The sequence below is a fragment of the Lagopus muta genome, chromosome 21 (assembly GCF_023343835.1).
Source record: "Lagopus muta isolate bLagMut1 chromosome 21, bLagMut1 primary, whole genome shotgun sequence".
Classification (NCBI taxonomy): Eukaryota; Metazoa; Chordata; class Aves; order Galliformes; family Phasianidae; genus Lagopus; species Lagopus muta.
The window spans coordinates 5,619,148-5,637,883 of NC_064453.1; the positions used below are offsets into that span (position 1 = coordinate 5,619,148).

An 18,736-nucleotide genomic window follows, 5' to 3' on the forward strand; every position below is an offset into this window, starting at 1 on the left:
AGATTGAGAGGGAGAGCCGACAAAGGCGGGGACAAAGGCGGGGGGACCCCGCAACCCGCGCGGCGGAGGCACCGCGGCTGCAGCCGGGACCCCGCGGGGAAAGCGGGCGGCGAACCGCGAGGCAACGGCAGGGCGCGGTCCTCCCGCCGCAAGGGGGCGCTACGGCCGAGGTGACGTCACACGCCTGCGCCGCCAACAGCGCCGGGCCGGGAGAGCTGCGGTACGGGAGCGGTAACGGCGGTGCGCGGCTGAGAGCGGCGTGATGGGGGCGCGGAGGGGCGCGGCGAGCGGGCTGTGCTGAACGTGAGGCGGCCCGGGGGGAAGGAGGTTGGAGGCAGCCCGCGCTGTGTCGGCGTAGCGGGGCCGTTCCTCCGTCCTCAGCTCTGGCGGGAGGCTGCGGAGAGCTGGGCTCGGCTCTGCTCCGGGTCGCAGCGACGACGGGCCAGAGAGTGCGGCCTTAAATTGCAGCACGGGAGGTGCAGGGTGGATGTTAGGGAAGGTCTGTGCTCAGAAGGAGCAGGGATGTGCTGGCACAGCCGCACAGGGAGCGGTGGGGTCACCGTGCATGGTGGTGTTCAGTGAGATGAGGCACTGAGGGATGTGGGCACGGTGGGTTGGGTTGGACTGGATGATCACAGAGCTCTTTTCCAGCCTTAATGCTTCTACGATTTTGCTTAGAGAAAGATAGAAGCTGTTACCTCCCTATTTTGTGAAATAATTCATTAGAGATCTGAAAACCACGTCTCGTTGCAGCTGGAGCAGCTTGGCAGTCGATAACTAAGCAGCTGATAGGAGCAAGCAGGGCTTGAGAGCTCCATGTAAGGCGTCTGTGTTCCTGGTGGAGCTGGAGGCATTTAAGAACACGTTAGTGGTGGTCTGCATGCACACAAAGAGGATGACAAAAATAATGAAACACTGAAACTTGCAATCAGCAGTTCTGTATGTTGCAGCCTAAAATACACACGAGATACCGACCTGTTGGGATGCTGAGCTCCAGCTGCTTGATTCTTTGATACACAGTGCTCCATTTGGCCACCGAATGTGCTGCCCTTGTCACAAATTCCTGCAGGACAGATTCCACGTTAGGTGAATGATCTGGTGGCGTGGGGTTTGTGAAGAGCAGGGGAGTATGTGGGATGTGGAGTCAGTGGGAAGTGCAAATCCTGCCCTGAATGAGAAGAGAAGCTTGCAGTGCGAGCAGTGAGACAGAACACAAAAAGATGCTGTCTTCATTTTTTGTACTACTGGTGATTTTTGATCACATGCTTGAATCTGTCACAGTCAGCGCCTTGGGTTTGTGTACATGTGCTTGTCACTGAGCTCAGAGAGCAGCTTGTTGGCATCAGGGAGGTGAAGCGATCCCTCAGCTGTGTTAAGACCATAAAAGCCAGAGGATAAACATTCTTCTTGTGCTGCTTTTCAGGTTCTGGGCAAGATGACCACGCTCACACGACAGGACCTTAATTTTGGGCAAGGTAATGTGTTTGTGCTGCACTGAGAACTGGACGCCTGCAGGATGCTCCAGCCCTAAACTTCCCTCAGCTAGGAAGGAGACGAGATGTGTGCTGGTGTCTTTAAAAACGTCCTATGAATATGGTATTGCTCTGCAACCTTCAGCATCTTTTACTTCTGTTTTTCAGTTGTTGCAGATGTTCTTTCAGAATTTCTAGAAGTGGCCGTTCATCTCATCTTGTACGTTAGAGAAGTTTATCCTATTGGGATCTTTCAGAAGAGGAAAAAATACAACGTGCCCGTCCAGGTAGGAGACCTTCCTGGAGGTCTCACAGCACGAGCAGATTGTGGCCGACAGTAGCAGAGTGCTTCCCCTGCTGCGTGCAGGGATGTAACACAAAGGCAGGCTCCCTAGGAAATAGAGATCTTGTCTTTAGATCTCTCTTCTTAGCGTTGTCCTGGTTGGCATCAGAACACAGCTCTGTTTGCTCTCTTTGCTACAGATGTCCTGCCACCCAGAGCTCAATCAGTACATCCAGGACACGTTGCACTGTGTAAAGCCACTGCTTGAGAAGGTATGATCTTACCATGGACCTGTGCTGGGCAAATGTACTGCAAGTGATTTAGATAGAAAATAAAAGAATGTAAATACTGCTCTCATCTCAAAATGTTTATTTATGTACTTGCCATACACAGTATACTTGCTTTTAAAGTTACTAATGGAGAATAAAAACATTCTTAATTCTTCCTTGCAGTCAAGGCATGCTGCTGAACGCTGGCATTCAGTTTGCTTCTAATGCATAAACATGAGGATCAGTCTCTGTATTTTCAATAAGCTCATCCTACACGTGAACTTAAACGTGTTCAAAAGCAGAACATTGAGTTGAAACATCCATCTGGCAGGGGAACAGTTAAGAGTGCTGTGCTGTAAGGCAGAAAGCAAAGGTGGTTTGAACACAAGCTTTTATGAGAGAAAAGTGTGACCACACGTCACGTTGCAAACCTTGCTGCCACCCCACATCCTGCATTCTCTGCTCTCTACAGACATCACACTGCATGTAGAACCTGGCAGTAGGACAGGGCTCAAGGTTTGGATAACTGCTGGCACTGCTCCACAGCAGATAAACGTACTCTACCAGAAGTGAAGCTAACTGGGGGCAGAAGACAGCTTGCTTTAAGGAAGGGCCTTCTCTAACTGCAGTTATTCTTCCAGAATGACGTGGAGAAAGTTGTAGTTGTAATCCTGGATAAAGAGCACCACCCAGTGGAGAGATTTGTCTTCGAAATCACCCAGCCGCCCCTGCTTTCCATTAGGTAAAGATTCCATTCCCATGCTTTCTCACAGCATCCAACCCTCGTGTCCTTAGAGATGTTCTGGAAGATGCTCCAGGCCCCGGTACTTTGCTTTGTGCCACTAACAACTGCTGTCTCAACAGTTCAGAGTCCTTGCTGTCCCACGTGGAGCAGTTACTGCGTGCCTTCATCCTGAAGATAAGCGTGTGTGATGCTGTGCTGGACAACAATCCCCCAGGTAAGCAGGTGCACACAGCCCGGTGACATGGATCTGTTCTGTGGGAGGTGATTACAGGCAGTGTCTGAGCCTCTGTTGGTCGTCCCCTGATCTGCAGCCTGCCCTTTCTCTTACAGGCTGCACCTTCACAGTTCTGGTTCACACACGAGAGGCTGCTACACGCAACATGGAGAAGATCCAGGTGATAAAGGTAAGTGGTATCTTTGGCTGCCTTGTCACAGGCAAGCTGCAAAGACTGGAATTGAAGAATTCTGGATTCAATGAGGTTAAGGGCTGCTAGATGGCTAGCTTTTACACGATGCAGTTCATGGCTTTGCTTTGAATGTGTTACAGTTTGCACTGGTGAGGTGACTGAGCACTTCTACCACACACCAGCTGCAGGCAGTAGCTGCTTTGATGCCCGAATTAGACTGTGCCAATACTTCCTGCACAGTGCCATCCCCATCACTTCACGTACTGACCTAGCACTGAGAAAGTGAGCTCACCTTTTGGGGCTGCTCACCTCTCTGTACATAAAGCTCCTTGTGTTCCTGCCCTAGGATTTCCCATGGATTCTTGCTGATGAACAGGATGTGCACATGCACGACCCCCGGCTTATCCCACTGAAAACTATGACTTCTGACATCTTAAAGGTGAGCAGAGCATTCTGGCCTGAGAGGTGGCTGAAACTACATGTAGTGTGAAGACTTCTCATATTAAAACAGGAAACCTTGTTAGTGAGGGGAGGTGCAAACTCTTCAGACTGTTCTCCATCTGGCTATCAAGCAGAAACTGATACTTGTTTTGTCCTCCAGATGCAGCTTTATGTAGAAGAACGAGCCCACAAAGGCACCTGATTTCAACTCTTCCTTTTCTTCAAGCCTCATCAGATCTTCCAGCGGAGTAAGATCTCTCACCAACCATACCTTGATAGCCCAGCCTCCTCAGCTGGCCTTCTGGATGAATGTAGAGCAGCTGCTGCCTCTTTATTTCAAGTGCTCTTACCAGTGTATATAGAACTGACTTGGAATGTGGAGCCAGAGCCTGTTCCCATGTACACTCATGTGTGAGAGTGAATAGAGGTTTCATTACAGTAATCCCTGGGGTAGGATACAGCTGACTGCGGTCGGCTCTGTACAAATCCAGTTCTTGCCTTAAACAGGACATCTCCATTGCACACTGGTAGTGCTAACCAGGGATCTGCTGTGTGCTCCACTAGAGCAATGGTCTGATACCATGCGCGAGTGAGGCCTTATGTAGCATCTGTCCACTGTGACTGTCCCAAGTAGTCTTCAATAAATATCAAGTTTTACTCCAGTTGAAACAGGCTCAATTCTGTCCAAATCAACCGTTCTTTCAGTGAAGAAGCATTTTTATTTTGTATGTAGAGTTTCCATCACCTTTTCACGTCTTCTCTAGGACAAGGCTGGGATGTGTCAGTTCCTATGAAGGGCTGTACCACCTTGGTCTCCCCTTGCCACAGGGAAACCTTTACACAAAAGCTGTTAGAAGCACAGTGGGATGTGTCTGTGCTGCAAGGACACTTGTCAGCTGTCTCACTCTTAGCAGACAGCAGACAAGGGAAAACACTGTTATCCTGCCTCTGTCAAAGGAGATGGAAGAAAGCCTTAATATCAGCCCCGTGCATACAGGGGTAGAAGAAATGGTACACAGAATGTGAGCTGAGCTTGTTGGACAGAAAATTTGGTAAAACAGCCAGCACAGCACCTGCCTGCTTTCTCCATGCAAAAAGTGCAAGAACACCACATCTCCAAGTTGTCTGTGGCTTTAACATTTTATATAAGGTTACTGTTCAGTACAAACCAAGTTCTTTGGTAGTACAATGGTAATATGGAAAAAGGCAGTGCAGTCCAAAGGCACTTAGGTTGTCAGGTATCCACCTTAAGGGATTCCTTCCTCCTCTTTGTTCATTCCAACAGTAACGGGCTGTATTTGGACAGGGAAGGCATCTACCACGTTGATCATGTATACTTACTAAGGAATTAAATATCAGTGACACAGCATATGAGGATAAAGAAGACTGAAGGTGGCATAATGCTGTGAAAGATACATCTTTATGCACGTAATTAAACTGAAACAGAAAAATACCATAGTATTACAGTCTGTTTGTAGCAGAGTCCTCGAGACAAGGGTTGATAATCCGAACTGAAAGATTTTAGCCTTGTTTTCATTAAGTTGTATAAGCAAGAAAGAGTTTCCAGTTAAGACTGCTATGTACTTGTGCTACAGCCAAATGCTGTTCACTTTAGATGTCATATTTAATTGCCCTCGTCTTCCTCCTATGGAAGGGCACCAGGAATTGTCACTGCCACAGTGAGGGAGGACAGATGAACACAGAAGTCTTTCCAGAGGGCTGGGCCTGCAGAAGTTCTGCTTGCAAACAAGGAGAGCTAGCTGCTCGTATTCCACATCAGCTGTGCAAGACAAAGCCAGGATATTCATCCAGAGAGTACAGGCAAATAAGTGCACCTGAAACCAGCTGGTCACAGTCCTGAGGTAAAACAAAACACTTATATTGTGTCTTCATTTGCCTTCAATGTCTGTGGCCCAATGGTGATGCTGCTGTTTGTCACCCTGATCCCGTACCATCCGGCCCAGAATTGGGTATCTTGGCCTCCATGCTGAAACCAGATGTAACGAACTCCAGCTGGGTAATTGCTGAAAGTGTGGGAAATCTGTAGAGAAAGGAAATTCTGCTTATTTTGTCTAAATAATCCAGCAGTGACATTGAAGGTGAAACAATTCCAGGTATAGAGCCCTGGGCTTAGGAGAAGCTCATTCTAAAATACCTTCCAATAAAAGTATGCATCACATCACTTTCTTTGAGGAAGGATAAAATAAAATAGCCTCCCATATTTGACTCATAGGATTACAGGGCAGAAGGGTAAACATAATTTAAGCTTGGTACGTGACAGAGGTAACAACATAAAAGGGAGTGTACAGCCACTCAAACCAAGCCATTCAAACCAGTCAAAACAAACAAATTAGGAAAAGTAATGTCTGCAATACTTTCACTTACACCCATGCAGTTGTTTCAAAACAAAGCTTTTTGATCCAACATAAACAAGAACTGTGCTCCTGCAACTCGGTTACTTGGACAAAAACTCAAATAAAGAACAGAAACACTTGAAGAAGCCCAGTCAAAATAGCACAGGGGCCCGGGGGGGGGAATCTCACACACCTACAAACTGAACCTAGATCTTTCAAAGCTTCTTCAGTATTGTCAACAGCGAGGACTGGCTTACATTTTGTCTTATGTTAGAGCAACTTGGAGCTTTACACAAGATTCTTACCACAATGTGGATGTAAAGCTGCCTCCTGGAGTGCTGCTCCTTACCTCTCTCCACATTGCGTCACTCCACTGCTCTATGACCACTGGCTCAGGACAGAACTCTTCAAGCACAATGTAGTTTTCAGAAAGCAGCCTCACTCTGAGCTCATAGCGACAACCACAGTCAAATCTGGCAGCATACCTAGAGAGCAAGGGAGAAATCAAGGAGGAGGGCTGTACACACAGCATTGTTTTCCTTACTGTCCAGAAACAGTCTCCAACTGGAACTGAGGAAAGGGATGTCACCCAATAGCTATGGAGAAGTTCTGAAGCACAGCTATCCTTTTCTTCACAGGATTGCCACCTTATAGCCCACTGAATAAACCAAGATTTAGCCTACGCTTTACTGAAGAGCTACAGATCCCAAAGAATTAATTTTATAGCACAAAAAGCTTCAGAGGCCCAGCTTACACCGAGGTCCTAATGCTAGAAATTCTAGTATTCAGTTCTTACCAGTCCTTGACTACAATTTCAGGCCGTTTTTCATCCATCAGCTCATTCCAGTACCCTTCTTCCTGCAGGGTAATCAGTTGAGACTTGAAGCATGGCCTGCAACAGAAACAGAAGCATTCAAAAGCATCTCTCAACATCAGTGCTTTCCCTACCAGACTGACTCTCACTGAATGCTCACCCAGACCCTGAGTACCCATGAGGCTGACAGGGCTGAGGTGTGCTTTTATCCAAAGTTCGAGCAGAAACAAACTGCTCAGCTTCACCCGAGATAAAAGGAATCCAACAGAGTGGATCAAGAAGGGTTCCTATGCACACATAACAGATATTGATTCTGGAAAAGCAGTTGATCTTCCACTATTGATGGCTTTCAGTGCAAGCTGTTTGCATGACAAACACCTCATGCTTCTGGAGGTTAAAGCTTTGACTTCGTCAGGTGAAAATATCTGATCAGTCTGCCAGACCTCAACTTCTGTCCACCACATTTAGTAGAAGAATGGAGAAATTCAGCACACGATGTGATTCACTTCTGCAACACATTGCTCTCTTTAGATTGAGGAGTATTAAGAATTAAAATCTTTTTTTCCCCTCTCTCTGGGATAAGGCTCCTTGTCCTGCCTCGCACCTAACCACAGCGCTCCTGCAGCCAGGAGGAAGGAAGCAGTTTTCCTCCAGCTGCACTTTGCAGCTCTTACCCAAACGAAGTGACAAAGTATTTGTGGACTTCTGAGTCTGGCAGCTCTTTCCCCAGAGGTCCAGGCAGATCCTCGATCTTCCACATATCTCCTCCATTCTGATCAAGTTTCCAGTGCGTAAAGTTCTCTAAAAACAGATATCAAAGATCAGTGTTAGGACTTCAGTTTTCTCCAGCATCTCTGCTTTCCTTAAAGAGAGCTACTTACGCTGGTGAATTTTCAGCTGTGTTTCTCTTGTACTTAAGGCTGACCTTTAGCACTGTACTGTCATTACTTTCAGCATGGCTGTCAGCAGCTGTGACAGAGCTGGGCACAGCACTGCAGGTGGGGACAGAGAAGGACAGTTGCCCTCCCTGCCCACTGCCACCCCTCTGCTGATGCAGCCCAGGATGCAGTCGGCCTGAAACCAACTGCTGATGGTTTCACTGCTGTATTACATCTTGTGACTTACAGGGATTTAACCCAAACAGCATTACGCAGCGTTTCCTCGTGGATCTGACTCAGTGCCACAGCCCCAGTAATAGTGAGGCACTGCAGGGCACGTCCCAACTGCTGGGAAACTCCATAGGCCCTCTACCAACAAACCAACCTTCGGCTCGGGGGTTTTTGATCAAGTTCCTCTTCAGCTTGCACAGCAGGTAGAACACCTTCCAGTCAGTGATGCTCCTGTCCAAGCTCTGCACGTAGAACCCCTCGCGTTGGCACTTGCGCTTCCAGAGGGTGGCGAGGTCCACCACGTCTCGCCATTGGGAGCACACCAGCCTGCATGCACGGAGCAGATCCCGGGCGGGCAGCAGGGACAGCAGCTCCACCAGCACATCCTCGGGGAGGTCACTGATGGTGGCCATGGCTGTGCAGAACCGACGGCAGACGGAGGGTTTCCAGGCAGCTGCGATACGGGGAAATCAGCAGGGGTTGCAGGGCTCAGAACGAAACCAAAAGCGGAGCTGTGCGCTGGGCAGGGGGGGAGGAGGGGCGAGCGGTCCTCGCTATCGCAGCCACAGCCCCACCTGCGCTCCGGACGCGGATGTGAGGCCGCGCTTCGCTCTTCCGCAGCGGGCGGGGCGCGGGGCGGGGAGCGGCAGGGGGGGGGACTGAGGGGAACCGGGAGCGACGCGGGGAGCGGCAGCAGCGGCGAGCACGAGGTAGGAGCGGCGGGACGGGGTGATGGGACAGGGGATGGAGGAGAAGAGAGGACCGACAGCCCTGGGTGGGGTTACCCGAGGAGTTCTGCTGAGGGTCGATCGCATTTTGCCCTTTAAAATCGCAGCATGGAGGGGAAAAAGGGAGAGTGAGAAATCCTCGTTGTTTCTCCGTAAAAATAATAGCAACAGGGATTTTTAAATGATGTTTTCCCTCTGTTGGCTGTGGTACAGAGACAAGAGAGCTCGTGATGCCGTGTCCCTATTGCTTCCCTGCTTGCCCCACTCGCCGTGCCGTGTTTATGGCAGCAGCACGCTGGGATGCTCTGCCTGCCCTGCTCAGTGATTTTTCTCTCCCGCAGTTTCGCTCTGTGCGATTCAGTGCAGCTTCCCCGCTTCAGCGCACGGCTGAGACAAAAGCGGTGTCAGTGCGTCCCGCTCTCTGTGCACGGCGCTCCTCTCTCCCCGCTCTGCAGCACTCTGCCCCGAAGCCCGCAGCGCTCAGAGCGCCCATTGCTCGCACTGCCGCCTGACTGCGGTTATCGGGCCGTAGGAAAAGGAAGATTTGAAGTGCTCAGACCCGTGCTTTACGCGGCATCGTGACTAAGGAGATTCAGTGCTAACCCCGAGGGAAGGAAGGCCTTCTGACAGCCAGGCCCGTATGCAGCCTAAGCAGAGGGGACCGATTCTGTGCTGACAGAGCACATCTGTTCTTAGGTTAATTGTTATTTGTTTTAAGTTTACTCCAGTAGCTGATGCGTGGATAAGTGCCAGCGTTCCCCAGCTGCCTGACAGCAGAAATTTGTCTGGTCCTGCATAGCCCTCCTCTATGGCCTTGGAACCAAAAAAAGCATCAGTGCAAAATGGGAATAACAATGTCCTTAGATGATGTGTGACCAAACACAAGGGGAGTGCTTCCCACATGACCACCAAGGGTCAGAGAAGACCCCATACAACCCCATGCAAGCACAGATGGGCAGGAAAGCAGCCAGAAGGGGGTGGAACATCATGCTTGTTTAACTCAATGCGTCTGTTGGCACTTAGGACCTTAAGCTACTCATGTGGTTCAGGGTAGTGAGCTAGCTAGGGGTCCCGAGGCCCTCAGGGCAGAAATACCCCCCGTTATGCTGCACCTGCCTTTCAGATAAACATATTTGTTTTCCCTTTTTTTCTAATGCGTTTGACATCATTAGTAACAGGAGAGCCCCTTCTGGGGGAACAGTGCATTACCACTTCTTCCCCCCTTCCTCAGAAAGCTCCATCCAGGGGGCCAAGGATGGAGTCCCTCCCTGAAGCAGTGCTGATCAGAATCCTGGCTTCCATACCTGCGGTGGATCTGGTGCTGGCCTGCCGCCTGGTCTGCTGCCAGTGGAAGAACCTGATTGACGGAGCAGCTCTTTGGATCCTGAAGTGTCAGCAGGAAGGCTTCGCTGGAGCTGAGTCAGAGGAGAATGCGGAGAATTGGCAAAACTTCTACTTCTTGAGTAAGAGAAGAAGAAATCTCATCAAGAACCCCTGTGGCGAAGGTGAGAGATGAGCATAACAAGGCCCAAGCCTTCAGAAAACTGGGCACCTCCAGTCTTTAAAAAAGACCTTGGTTGCCATCGGGATGCATTTTCTTTTTGCCCCAGAGACAAATCACTTCATGCATGCAGCCAAACCATTTACTGGGCAAGAAGGCCTTCCATCAAAGCAGCCTTTGTGAAGGGCTCTCCATGACATCAGCTTTATGTGACCCCTGCAGGAATGTGAACCATGCTTTGCAGAACTGTACTGGTAGGTGGCACCTGGGCTTCCAGATGGCTTTTTGCCAAACCTCAACCTAAAAGATAAGCCTTCCCCTGCTCAGGAACTCATTTGCTCTTAGCTCGGCAGGCATTTCATGCTTCCTGCCTTGCAGTTTGTTTGTGTCTTGCTTATTCCAACCCATATCACTGAGCTGTGCACACTGCAACACTTGCTGTTATTTTATGATCTCTGAACTCTACTTGCCATCTGCAGGATGTTTAGATAGCAGCAGCCTCATAACCCAAGCCTCATAACCCAAGCAGCAACACAATACATTTCACACCTCATAGACCAAAGCACAACACAGACCATCAACACAACGTTTTCGTTTTTCTTATTTAAAAGGAAGTGATTTTTCTGCAAGCTCTTCTCTCAGGCTAAGAGGAGAACAACAGTATAAGGCCCTGCAGCTTCTTGCTGTACAAGCATTTAACTATGTGCTAAAAGCTTTGAGAACACCACCAGGAAGAATAGAAAATGAGGGATTTAATATGAGTTATTTTTCAACAAAAAGAATGAAACAAAGGAAAAAGAAATAATCAGGGAATCAGCAGTTCTCCCCAGGTATTTCTATAATAAGACACAGAAGCACTGAGGTGGAACACCAAAACCATTTCACTACTCTTTTTTAAAGTAGACCCACATAGACACATCCATTTCAGTGGGGAATGCTGACGTTTGTTACCATTTAACCTAAATGAAGTGTTGCTTTTTGCCAAGCCTGCACTTAAAACATCTCATTGTGTGATCCACATACAGACTTGGACGGCAGTGTGTCTGTTCCAAGCTGCAGAGGGGTCCCTATGGGAGTTGACCAGGCTCTCCAGGCCCACAAACTATGACCGTTCTTTCTTCCATTTGCAGAAGACCTGCAGCACTGGGGAGAGGTAGAGAATGGAGGTGATGGCTGGAAAATTGAAGAGCTCCCTGGGGACTTTGGAAAAGAATTCCCTAGTGAAGAAGTGCATAAATACTTTGTTACATCTTATGAGTAAGGCTGCTCATTTCTCTTAATCAGGAGAGAGGATAATTTTGTTTTCTCCAGCCTCAGAGAGCTGGTGGTATCCATTACCCTGTTATGTTTCAGGTGGTGTCGAAAGTCTCAGGTCATCGACCTTAGAGCTGAGGGCTACTGGGAAGAGCTGATGGATACAACCCAGCCAAAAGTTGTGGTGAAAGACTGGTAAGTAGCAAGGATGCCCTACAAGTCCAGCAGAAAGCCTAGAGAGAGCAGGAATGGTGTACACCAGGCTTGGAGCTGTAGCTCTCATCTCACTGCGTCGCCTTTGGTGTCATTATAGATGTGAGACAGGGCTTGATCTTGACTCAAAGAACTGCTGGTAGTCTCCCCAGTCATCACCCAAGCTGTTGGTGCATATGGCAGCCATCTAAAGCTCTTCTGGTGAATGAGGGCAGGCAGTGGGTTGGAGTAAAAGTGTTCATCCAGGCAAGGCTGCTGCTTGGGGCTCCCTGCAGGTACGCGGGACGCAGCGACGCCGGCTGCCTCTATGAGCTGTGTGTGAAACTGCTGTCAGAGAACGAGGACGTGTTGGCCGAGTACAAGACTGAGACCATTGCCATCCCAGAGGACAACGATGCCAGCTGGACTGAGGTGAGTGACGGCTGTGGTTTCATGCAGGTGACACTCAACCTGCACAAACCAGGAATGTTTTCAAGCAGACAGAAGCAGGAGGGGTTATTCTGGAGGAAGAGAAGGTTCTATCATGGGCTGTGATTGAACACAGGGGTTATACAGCAGGCCTTACATAAAACTTGGAAGCTTGCTGAGACATCACTACAAGTCTGTGGGACTACAGGAGAGACCCCTCTGGAAGCATTTGATGGCTTCTGAACAGACTGGGGTCAAAGCTCCTCCCAGTAACTTCTTTCTCACTGTAACTGTCCTCATTGCTACCCAAGCTGGTAGGTTGGATGGGGCAGGTGGAGCTGAAGGCCCAGTGAAGGTAAGGAGTGGGTTCACGGTAGCTTGACACTATTTTGTCTCTCTCAACCTCTAGATCTCCTACACCTTTTCTGACTATGGTCCTGGGGTCCGCTTTGTCCGCTTTGAGCACGGAGGCCAGGACACACTGTTCTGGAAAGGATGGTATGGTGTACGTGTTACCAACAGCAGCGTGACAGTGGAACCATAGTCAAGCTGAACAGGGGCCTGCTTGCCAGAGCTGACTTCCCTCAGGCCATCCCATGAGCTCTGGATGGATTCTGCATGGTGCTGCTTCTGGGCTGTAGAGCATACAGCTCAGGTATGAATGTGCTTGGCAGAGACTACCATCCTTCTCTCCTTAAGGGTACTATGCAAAGAATAGCAACAGACTTATGAAACCACCTTACGCTCAGTCTCACCCTTTGCACTGGTGCTCTCTATCACATGAGATCACCTAGCTCTGGAAGGTTATCACCCCAGCTGCCAACCCCCTGCCCCCAGCCCCACGTGCCATTGCCTGCCTTACCTGAGCGTGGCTGCCAAGCAGTGCTCTGGATCTCCATTTCAGTTTTGGGTGATGATAATGCCAAGCAATGGGGATTGGATCCCTTTGTCCTACAATGCTCTCAACATCCACTTGTAGGGGGAAGTGGTGGGAGCTGAATTCACTATGGTATCATTGTGGTCATTGGTTGCTGGTTGGACTTGATGATCTTAGAGGTCTTTTCCAACTTTAATGATTCTACGGTTCTCCATGGGGATTCATTTGGCTCCTAAAAAGCAGCTGAGGATAATTGCTGGGAGAGAGACAAGGGCTTAGGGAAACAGAAGCAAATTGAGGAAGGGGCTCAGGAGCACAAATAACGCATCTACCTGTACGCCTCCTGGCCTCTGCGTGCTTCATGCCAAACTAGTACTGCTCTTTGCAGACAGGAGATCCACGCAATATTCTTCACACAGAAACCTGTCATTACCTCCATTTGATCTCAGTCCTTCCTGCCCACTACGTCTGCAGAAAGTACTCATCTGCCTTTGCTGCAGATGCTTACTAAGACAGCACTTTGTATGTATGCCCACCAGTGCCTCTTGCTGTCACTCAGGGCGGTGAGCCACCATCCTGAACAGAGATATCTAAGCTTACCTGAGCCAAGCCTGTCCCCTGCTGCCTTGGGCACAGCTTTCCAAACCCCAGCCAAGCCAGAGTACGGGCAAACATAATAAAAGGAGCTGTATGTGGATCTTTGCTTGTGTGCTGAGTATTATTTCTTGTGCTGAAGCAGTGGAGAGCAGCAGCAGGCAGAGATATACTAAAAAGGTCATGGGAGTTCATGAAAGGCATGGAGAAGGTCCAGGAAGGCTCCTACAACACCCAGCTCTGACCCACAGGTATCTGCAAGTATAGCTCTGCTGTGAGCTCTGCTGTTCTGCACCAGAAGAGACCAGAACCAGTCAGCTCTTTCCATTACCTTGCACACAGTCACACAATGACAGCACAGCTTTATTCAGCACAGCGTTTAGTGCAGCTGACCCCATTTCTAAGTTAATATTCAGCTCACTGCCAGAGCCCTGCCCCAAGGTCCTGGCATGTCCCCAAGGATCAGAGCAGCGAGGGGATCAATATACCAGGTTTGGATGCAATTGTTAAATTGAATCTTTCCTAAACCATCGTGTTATAGTCAGGATAAAGCCCAGGATTAAGCTTTCAGCTCCTGTGTCCCTTGTAAATACAGGGTAGGGCCACAGTCCCCACTTTAGGCTTATCTAGGCTGAACCACTCAATGCACACAGCTCCCTTACAAGAAATGCAGCTGTCAGGGTCTTTCCTTCCCCTGATGTTCACACTGATTGCTAGAGGCAGCCTGGCTGTCCTGACCTTCCCACTCAGTTTCAAGAGATGCTTCCCAAGACACTCCATGTCTTGCAGTTTCATTAAAGAAAACAGCTCTGCTCCAGAATCTGCAGAGCTGCCACTGACTCCTTGCACTCAGTGCTAGAGCTACAAGGCAAGTAAGGAAAGTGGGTGCCTGTGTACTTGGAAAATAATCTCACTTGCTCGATCCATTGCAAATATTTTACTCCTAATGCCTTTTGGTCAAACACATGAAGTGTGAATGCACTGAAATCTGCACTGCATTCATCCATCCCACTCAGCTTCTGTCCAAGGCTGAACAGAGCACAGGAGCTGAACGGCCTCTCACGCATCACAGACTTCATGGGAATGAAGAGCGTGCAGCTTCATAGGACTAAAGAAAGTAAGTACAGCTGTGACAAAACAGCTCAGCTGCATTAATGCCTTCTGCCACTAAAGGGCTCTATCACATGTAGCTTCAGTGACCAAGGGAAGGTTTCTAATGCTGTCTGTTTTGCTGACCCTGGCTACTACACAGTAGATTTTGGGAATAGTGATGAACAATGCAGACATGCAATATACCATACAAGAAAAAAAAAGATATTTCTACAGAAATAATTCACAGATACTTTATCAGTCAAGTATTCAGAAAGCTGAAGAAGAAAAAAAGAAAGGAAAACACACAGAAAGCTCTCCCTCCACTGCTGAACACAGGAACCAAAGCTCAGAGCTTTTGGCAGCCAAGATGAATGAACACATCTCCAACCCTGGCTGCTTTACTGTTCAGAGGCACAAAGAGAAGCCCCAGTCACAGCACTGCACACAGGCCTTCCTGCTGTCAGCATCTCACATCCTGGCTAGCCTGCTGCACCTTGTTGTCAGTAATTTTCTATCCCACAAAGCCCACCACAGCCAGTCCTGGCTGTAAATACCATTATACTTAAAAATGGTGGCTGTTTTGTTCCTCCAAAATAGCTTCTGCAGTTGGTGTCTTGCAGAGGAACAGAAAAGAGCAAGACAGGGCCCTGGCAAGGAAGCACTAACATACATCTCTTGTCAAGTCTAATTGAATTTTTCTATAAGAAGCATCTATTATTACCCACCTGGGGAGGCTGTGGACAGATGGAGGAGTGTGCTCCCCCACCAGGCATTCAAAATTGTTTGAAGATGAGGGGAGGAGGAGAAAAACAACTCCCTGTTGCTTGCAGCCCAGCTGTTCTAGCCAATTTAAAAGGGAGGATAATTTAGGAGATTGATTCCCCCTAAATCAAATACTTTGTAGAGTCTGGGAATGGCCCTTCCTGAAAGCCATGATAGTGGAGTACAGAGCTTTTGGCCTGAAGCTGCAGCAGAGCTGAGCACAACCCCAAATAGGATGGGAGGCCAGCAGCCTTGTATTTGGCCCACAAGGCTGTCAGGAGTAGAGATGTTCCAAATAACCAGCTAACACTGAGCTGGTGAACAAACATCCCCACAGCTCACATCTCTTCCTGCAGCCCAGATACAGCCATAGGGTGAGAGGGAACGGCCTCAAGTTGCACCAGGGGAGGTTCAGGTTCAATTTTAGGAAAAACTTCTCTGAAATAGAGGCTGGGCAGAGATGTGCTGGGGTCACCATTACAGGAGGCATGTAGGTGTAGGTGAGCAGCTGGACAGTTGGGCTGGACAGTCTTAGAGGTCTTTTCAAACCTTAATGATTCCATGACTCCCACTCCTTCCTTGCTGCCTCCCAACAAGCAGGTACCATGGGGAGGAAGAGGTGAGCAACTCCTCCATCCATCCAGCTGGTTTGTCCCCATGTCCCTGGGGTACTGCCCAGCCTGCTCAATGTCCCTGTTAGGAAAAAAAAGGGCTTCATGATGCTTTCCCACTGGAAAGGTGCGAATAAGAGAGAGAACATCCATAACGAATTCAACTGGGAAAAGCCCTGTGGGAGCTGGAAAGCATCACTGCTACACTGAACAGCTGCACAAGAGCTGAGCTCTGTGCACAGCAGCCTGGAAGGAAAACATACTCAGATAAACCAAAACAGCTTAAGAGAACATACATAGTTAATGTCGCTGTGCAAAGGGGGGAGATGGCAAAGGATCATAAAATAAAGCAAGCACACAAGCAGAGCCATGGTGACAGCAGAGGGCACTCGGGCTGCAGGCAGAGAGCTGGGAGCCAGCCTGACCTCAGGTGCTGCTGGCTGCTGCTCTGCAAGCAGGAGATATTCAGAATAACTGCAAGTGTTTGGCTCTGCCTTGTACTCACTGTACCCATTTCTAATCACTACACTGCACCTCTTCTTGTCTCAGCAGCGGAATGAGCTGTGGGACTGTCTGCATCCCCATCTACACTGTGCCCAGGCACTCTGATACCTTCCTTGCATGCAAAGTTCAACAGCCCTCCCCAGGAAGATGGGAGTCCCAGCTGTATTACACGTGCCCTTGGCTAACCTCCCTTGCAGGCACTTAGAGCAACTCATCTGGAGCTGCCACCAGTGCAAACCCATTAACTGCAGTGCAATCAGCATTCCCAGAAGGACAGAGAAACCACGATAAAGATGTAAGTGTGCTCACTGGACTGATTAACAGTGGGGAACACATCTCTTGCCACTCTGATCCTGCCAGACGGACCACTTTTACAAGGGCAGTGAACCATCCCTGCAGACACCCAAGGTCAGACAGGATGGGCCTCTGAGCACTGATGGAGCTGTGGGTGTCTGCTCACTGCAGGGGGGCTGGCCCTGATGACCCTTAAAGGCCCCTTCCAACCCAAATGATTCTGTAGTTCTGGCTAATGGGACGGGTTTACGAGCACTCAGGCATGTGCACCGAAACACATCCACAGGTGTAGGCAAACACACAGGCAGATGTACATCCACAGCCATGCAGAACTTCAGAACCCACCAATCTGGCCTCCCTGTGCTGCCAGGAACAGGCTGCCCTCAGTGACCATCACAGAGAACTGGCACAGCCTCTCACCTGGTGTTTAACCCATCTTTGACCTCAAGGACCACACAGCACTTCCCTTTGGTTTCCCATAGGTCTTCTCCAGGCGTACACCACAGGTTGCTGTTGCATAAGATTTAGGAGACGAGAGCTGAAAGCATCAGCTCTGAGCTCACCACCCTGCAGAAAGCAGCTCGTGCTCCTAAGCGTGAAGCTGCTTTTCTGAGGAAGAGGGATGGTGTCAGAGCTCTGCTACTTGCAATCCTTCCAAAAGGTCCTGGAGTCAAGTGGAGCCATTTCCACCTCACCACCCACCGTGCAGCTCCTTCCGTTAATATTGACACGTGAAGCATTGCAAAACGAAGCAGATAAAATCCTGATCCAGATATGAGAAACGACTTTGCATTTTTTTGTAAATTAAACCTAATCTTGTGTTGACTCTGCTATACAAGGAGAAATAATGAAGCAGATTAAGACGAGATCTTGTTCACTCTAGCTGAACAAAAGCCAATTAATTGCCAGTAGGATTATTGTGAATTCTCTCTTGTCTTACACAAACACAATCAGATACAGTCTAGGTGCTGCTGGAGCAGCCCTGCTTATTGGAGCGATAACTCTGCCTGGACAGAGGAATACACAAAGGCTCAGTTAAACCACACAGGATTCTGCCTTGCTGTTTTCCCCAGTGACTCTTGCCAACTTGCAAAGGATGGAGATGCATTAAAAACGAACAGCCACAAATGGCCCTTCCACACACAAACCCACAACATGCAGCCTTGCCTACTCCAAGTCCTCTTCTCCCGGCTACAGGAGAGCCTTCCCCTTACCTGTACATCACTGGACTGAATCATCCAGCCCTTTCCCAGAGCTTTTCAGCTACTATAGCTTTCCTCTTTCTGCAAATCCTTTCTTAGACTTTCAATGTGTCAAAATGTTTCATTTCCATTAGCCAAGCCAAATTCTCTCAGCAGAGCCTCCTTCCATGTGCCATGACAACCAGCAGGGACATCGTTCCTGCCTGCTCCCATCTGGCCTGTTCCCAGTATGAAACCGATCTGGAGATGTGGCACAGAAGGACATGGGTTAGTGGGCATGGTGTTGATGGCTGGACTGAGTGAACTTGAAGGTCTATTCCAGCCTTAATGATTCTATGAGCAGAGACTGGCAGGGGTTGGAGCTGGATGGTCTTCGAGGTCCCTTCCAACTCAAGTCATTCTTAGACCACAAAAACAGTTGGAAGGGAGAAGCAAATCCTAGTTCAAGTTGGGACAAGTTGGGTAGGAGCAGACCAAACCAGCACTCCTGTAAAGGGGGAATGGCATTGCTCAACTTGGAGCTCAGCTCACCACCACCCATCCCCACCAGTCCGTGGCAATAAGGAGGAGTTCCCCCCATCCCGCCAGGGGGGGAACCCGTAACAACAAGAAATAAAAGCCACGGGGTGAATCTGTGGATGATTTACTTGGAGAAGATACTTCTTATTTTCATACCAAGTTAAAAAAAAAATAATAAAAAAATAAAATTAAACTCTGTCAAAGCCTGCAGCAACGGCACTGACAGACAAAAATGACTTACAGAAAAAAATGCACAGGGAAAGCGATTTTCTTTGCCTGCATT

General features: G+C 49.0%; 3 protein-coding genes across 9 annotated transcripts; 2 read left to right on the forward strand and 1 right to left on the reverse strand.

The window, feature by feature from the left end:
• Positions 1-85: 85 nt before the first annotated feature.
• Positions 86-4,279, forward strand: MAD2L2 (mitotic arrest deficient 2 like 2). 5 transcript variants are annotated; one of them, XM_048967639.1, is made up of 9 exons: positions 86-220; positions 1,424-1,475; positions 1,641-1,759; positions 1,956-2,027; positions 2,666-2,766; positions 2,889-2,983; positions 3,100-3,173; positions 3,523-3,615; positions 3,778-4,279. In XM_048967639.1, the coding sequence occupies exons 2-9, from the start codon at positions 1,436-1,438 to the stop codon at positions 3,817-3,819; spliced, it is 636 nt and encodes a 211-aa protein (XP_048823596.1). In that variant the 5' UTR covers positions 86-220; positions 1,424-1,435; the 3' UTR covers positions 3,820-4,279. The 5 variants fall into 5 exon arrangements, with proteins under 5 accessions (XP_048823596.1, XP_048823592.1, XP_048823595.1 ...); XM_048967635.1 differs by having other exon boundaries at positions 184-240; XM_048967638.1 differs by lacking the exon at positions 86-220 and adding an exon at positions 303-327.
• A 739-nt stretch (positions 4,280-5,018) lies between these two features.
• LOC125703312 (F-box only protein 6-like) lies at positions 5,019-10,037 on the reverse strand. 2 transcript variants are annotated; one of them, XM_048967631.1, is made up of 6 exons: positions 9,927-10,037; positions 8,049-8,348; positions 7,460-7,586; positions 6,768-6,863; positions 6,321-6,456; positions 5,019-5,658 (listed from the first exon to the last, which is right to left on the reverse strand). In XM_048967631.1, the coding sequence occupies exons 2-6, from the start codon at positions 8,305-8,307 to the stop codon at positions 5,494-5,496; spliced, it is 783 nt and encodes a 260-aa protein (XP_048823588.1). In that variant the 5' UTR covers positions 8,308-8,348; positions 9,927-10,037; the 3' UTR covers positions 5,019-5,493. The 2 variants fall into 2 exon arrangements, with proteins under 2 accessions (XP_048823588.1, XP_048823587.1); XM_048967630.1 differs by lacking the exon at positions 9,927-10,037 and having other exon boundaries at positions 8,049-8,501.
• FBXO2 (F-box protein 2) lies at positions 8,540-13,572 on the forward strand. 2 transcript variants are annotated; one of them, XM_048967632.1, is made up of 6 exons: positions 8,540-8,604; positions 9,854-10,127; positions 11,254-11,380; positions 11,477-11,572; positions 11,866-12,001; positions 12,408-13,572. In XM_048967632.1, the coding sequence occupies exons 2-6, from the start codon at positions 9,878-9,880 to the stop codon at positions 12,540-12,542; spliced, it is 744 nt and encodes a 247-aa protein (XP_048823589.1). In that variant the 5' UTR covers positions 8,540-8,604; positions 9,854-9,877; the 3' UTR covers positions 12,543-13,572. The 2 variants fall into 2 exon arrangements, with proteins under 2 accessions (XP_048823589.1, XP_048823590.1); XM_048967633.1 differs by lacking the exon at positions 8,540-8,604 and adding an exon at positions 10,233-10,377 and having other exon boundaries at positions 10,014-10,127.
• The last annotated feature ends 5,164 nt before the right edge of the window (positions 13,573-18,736 follow it).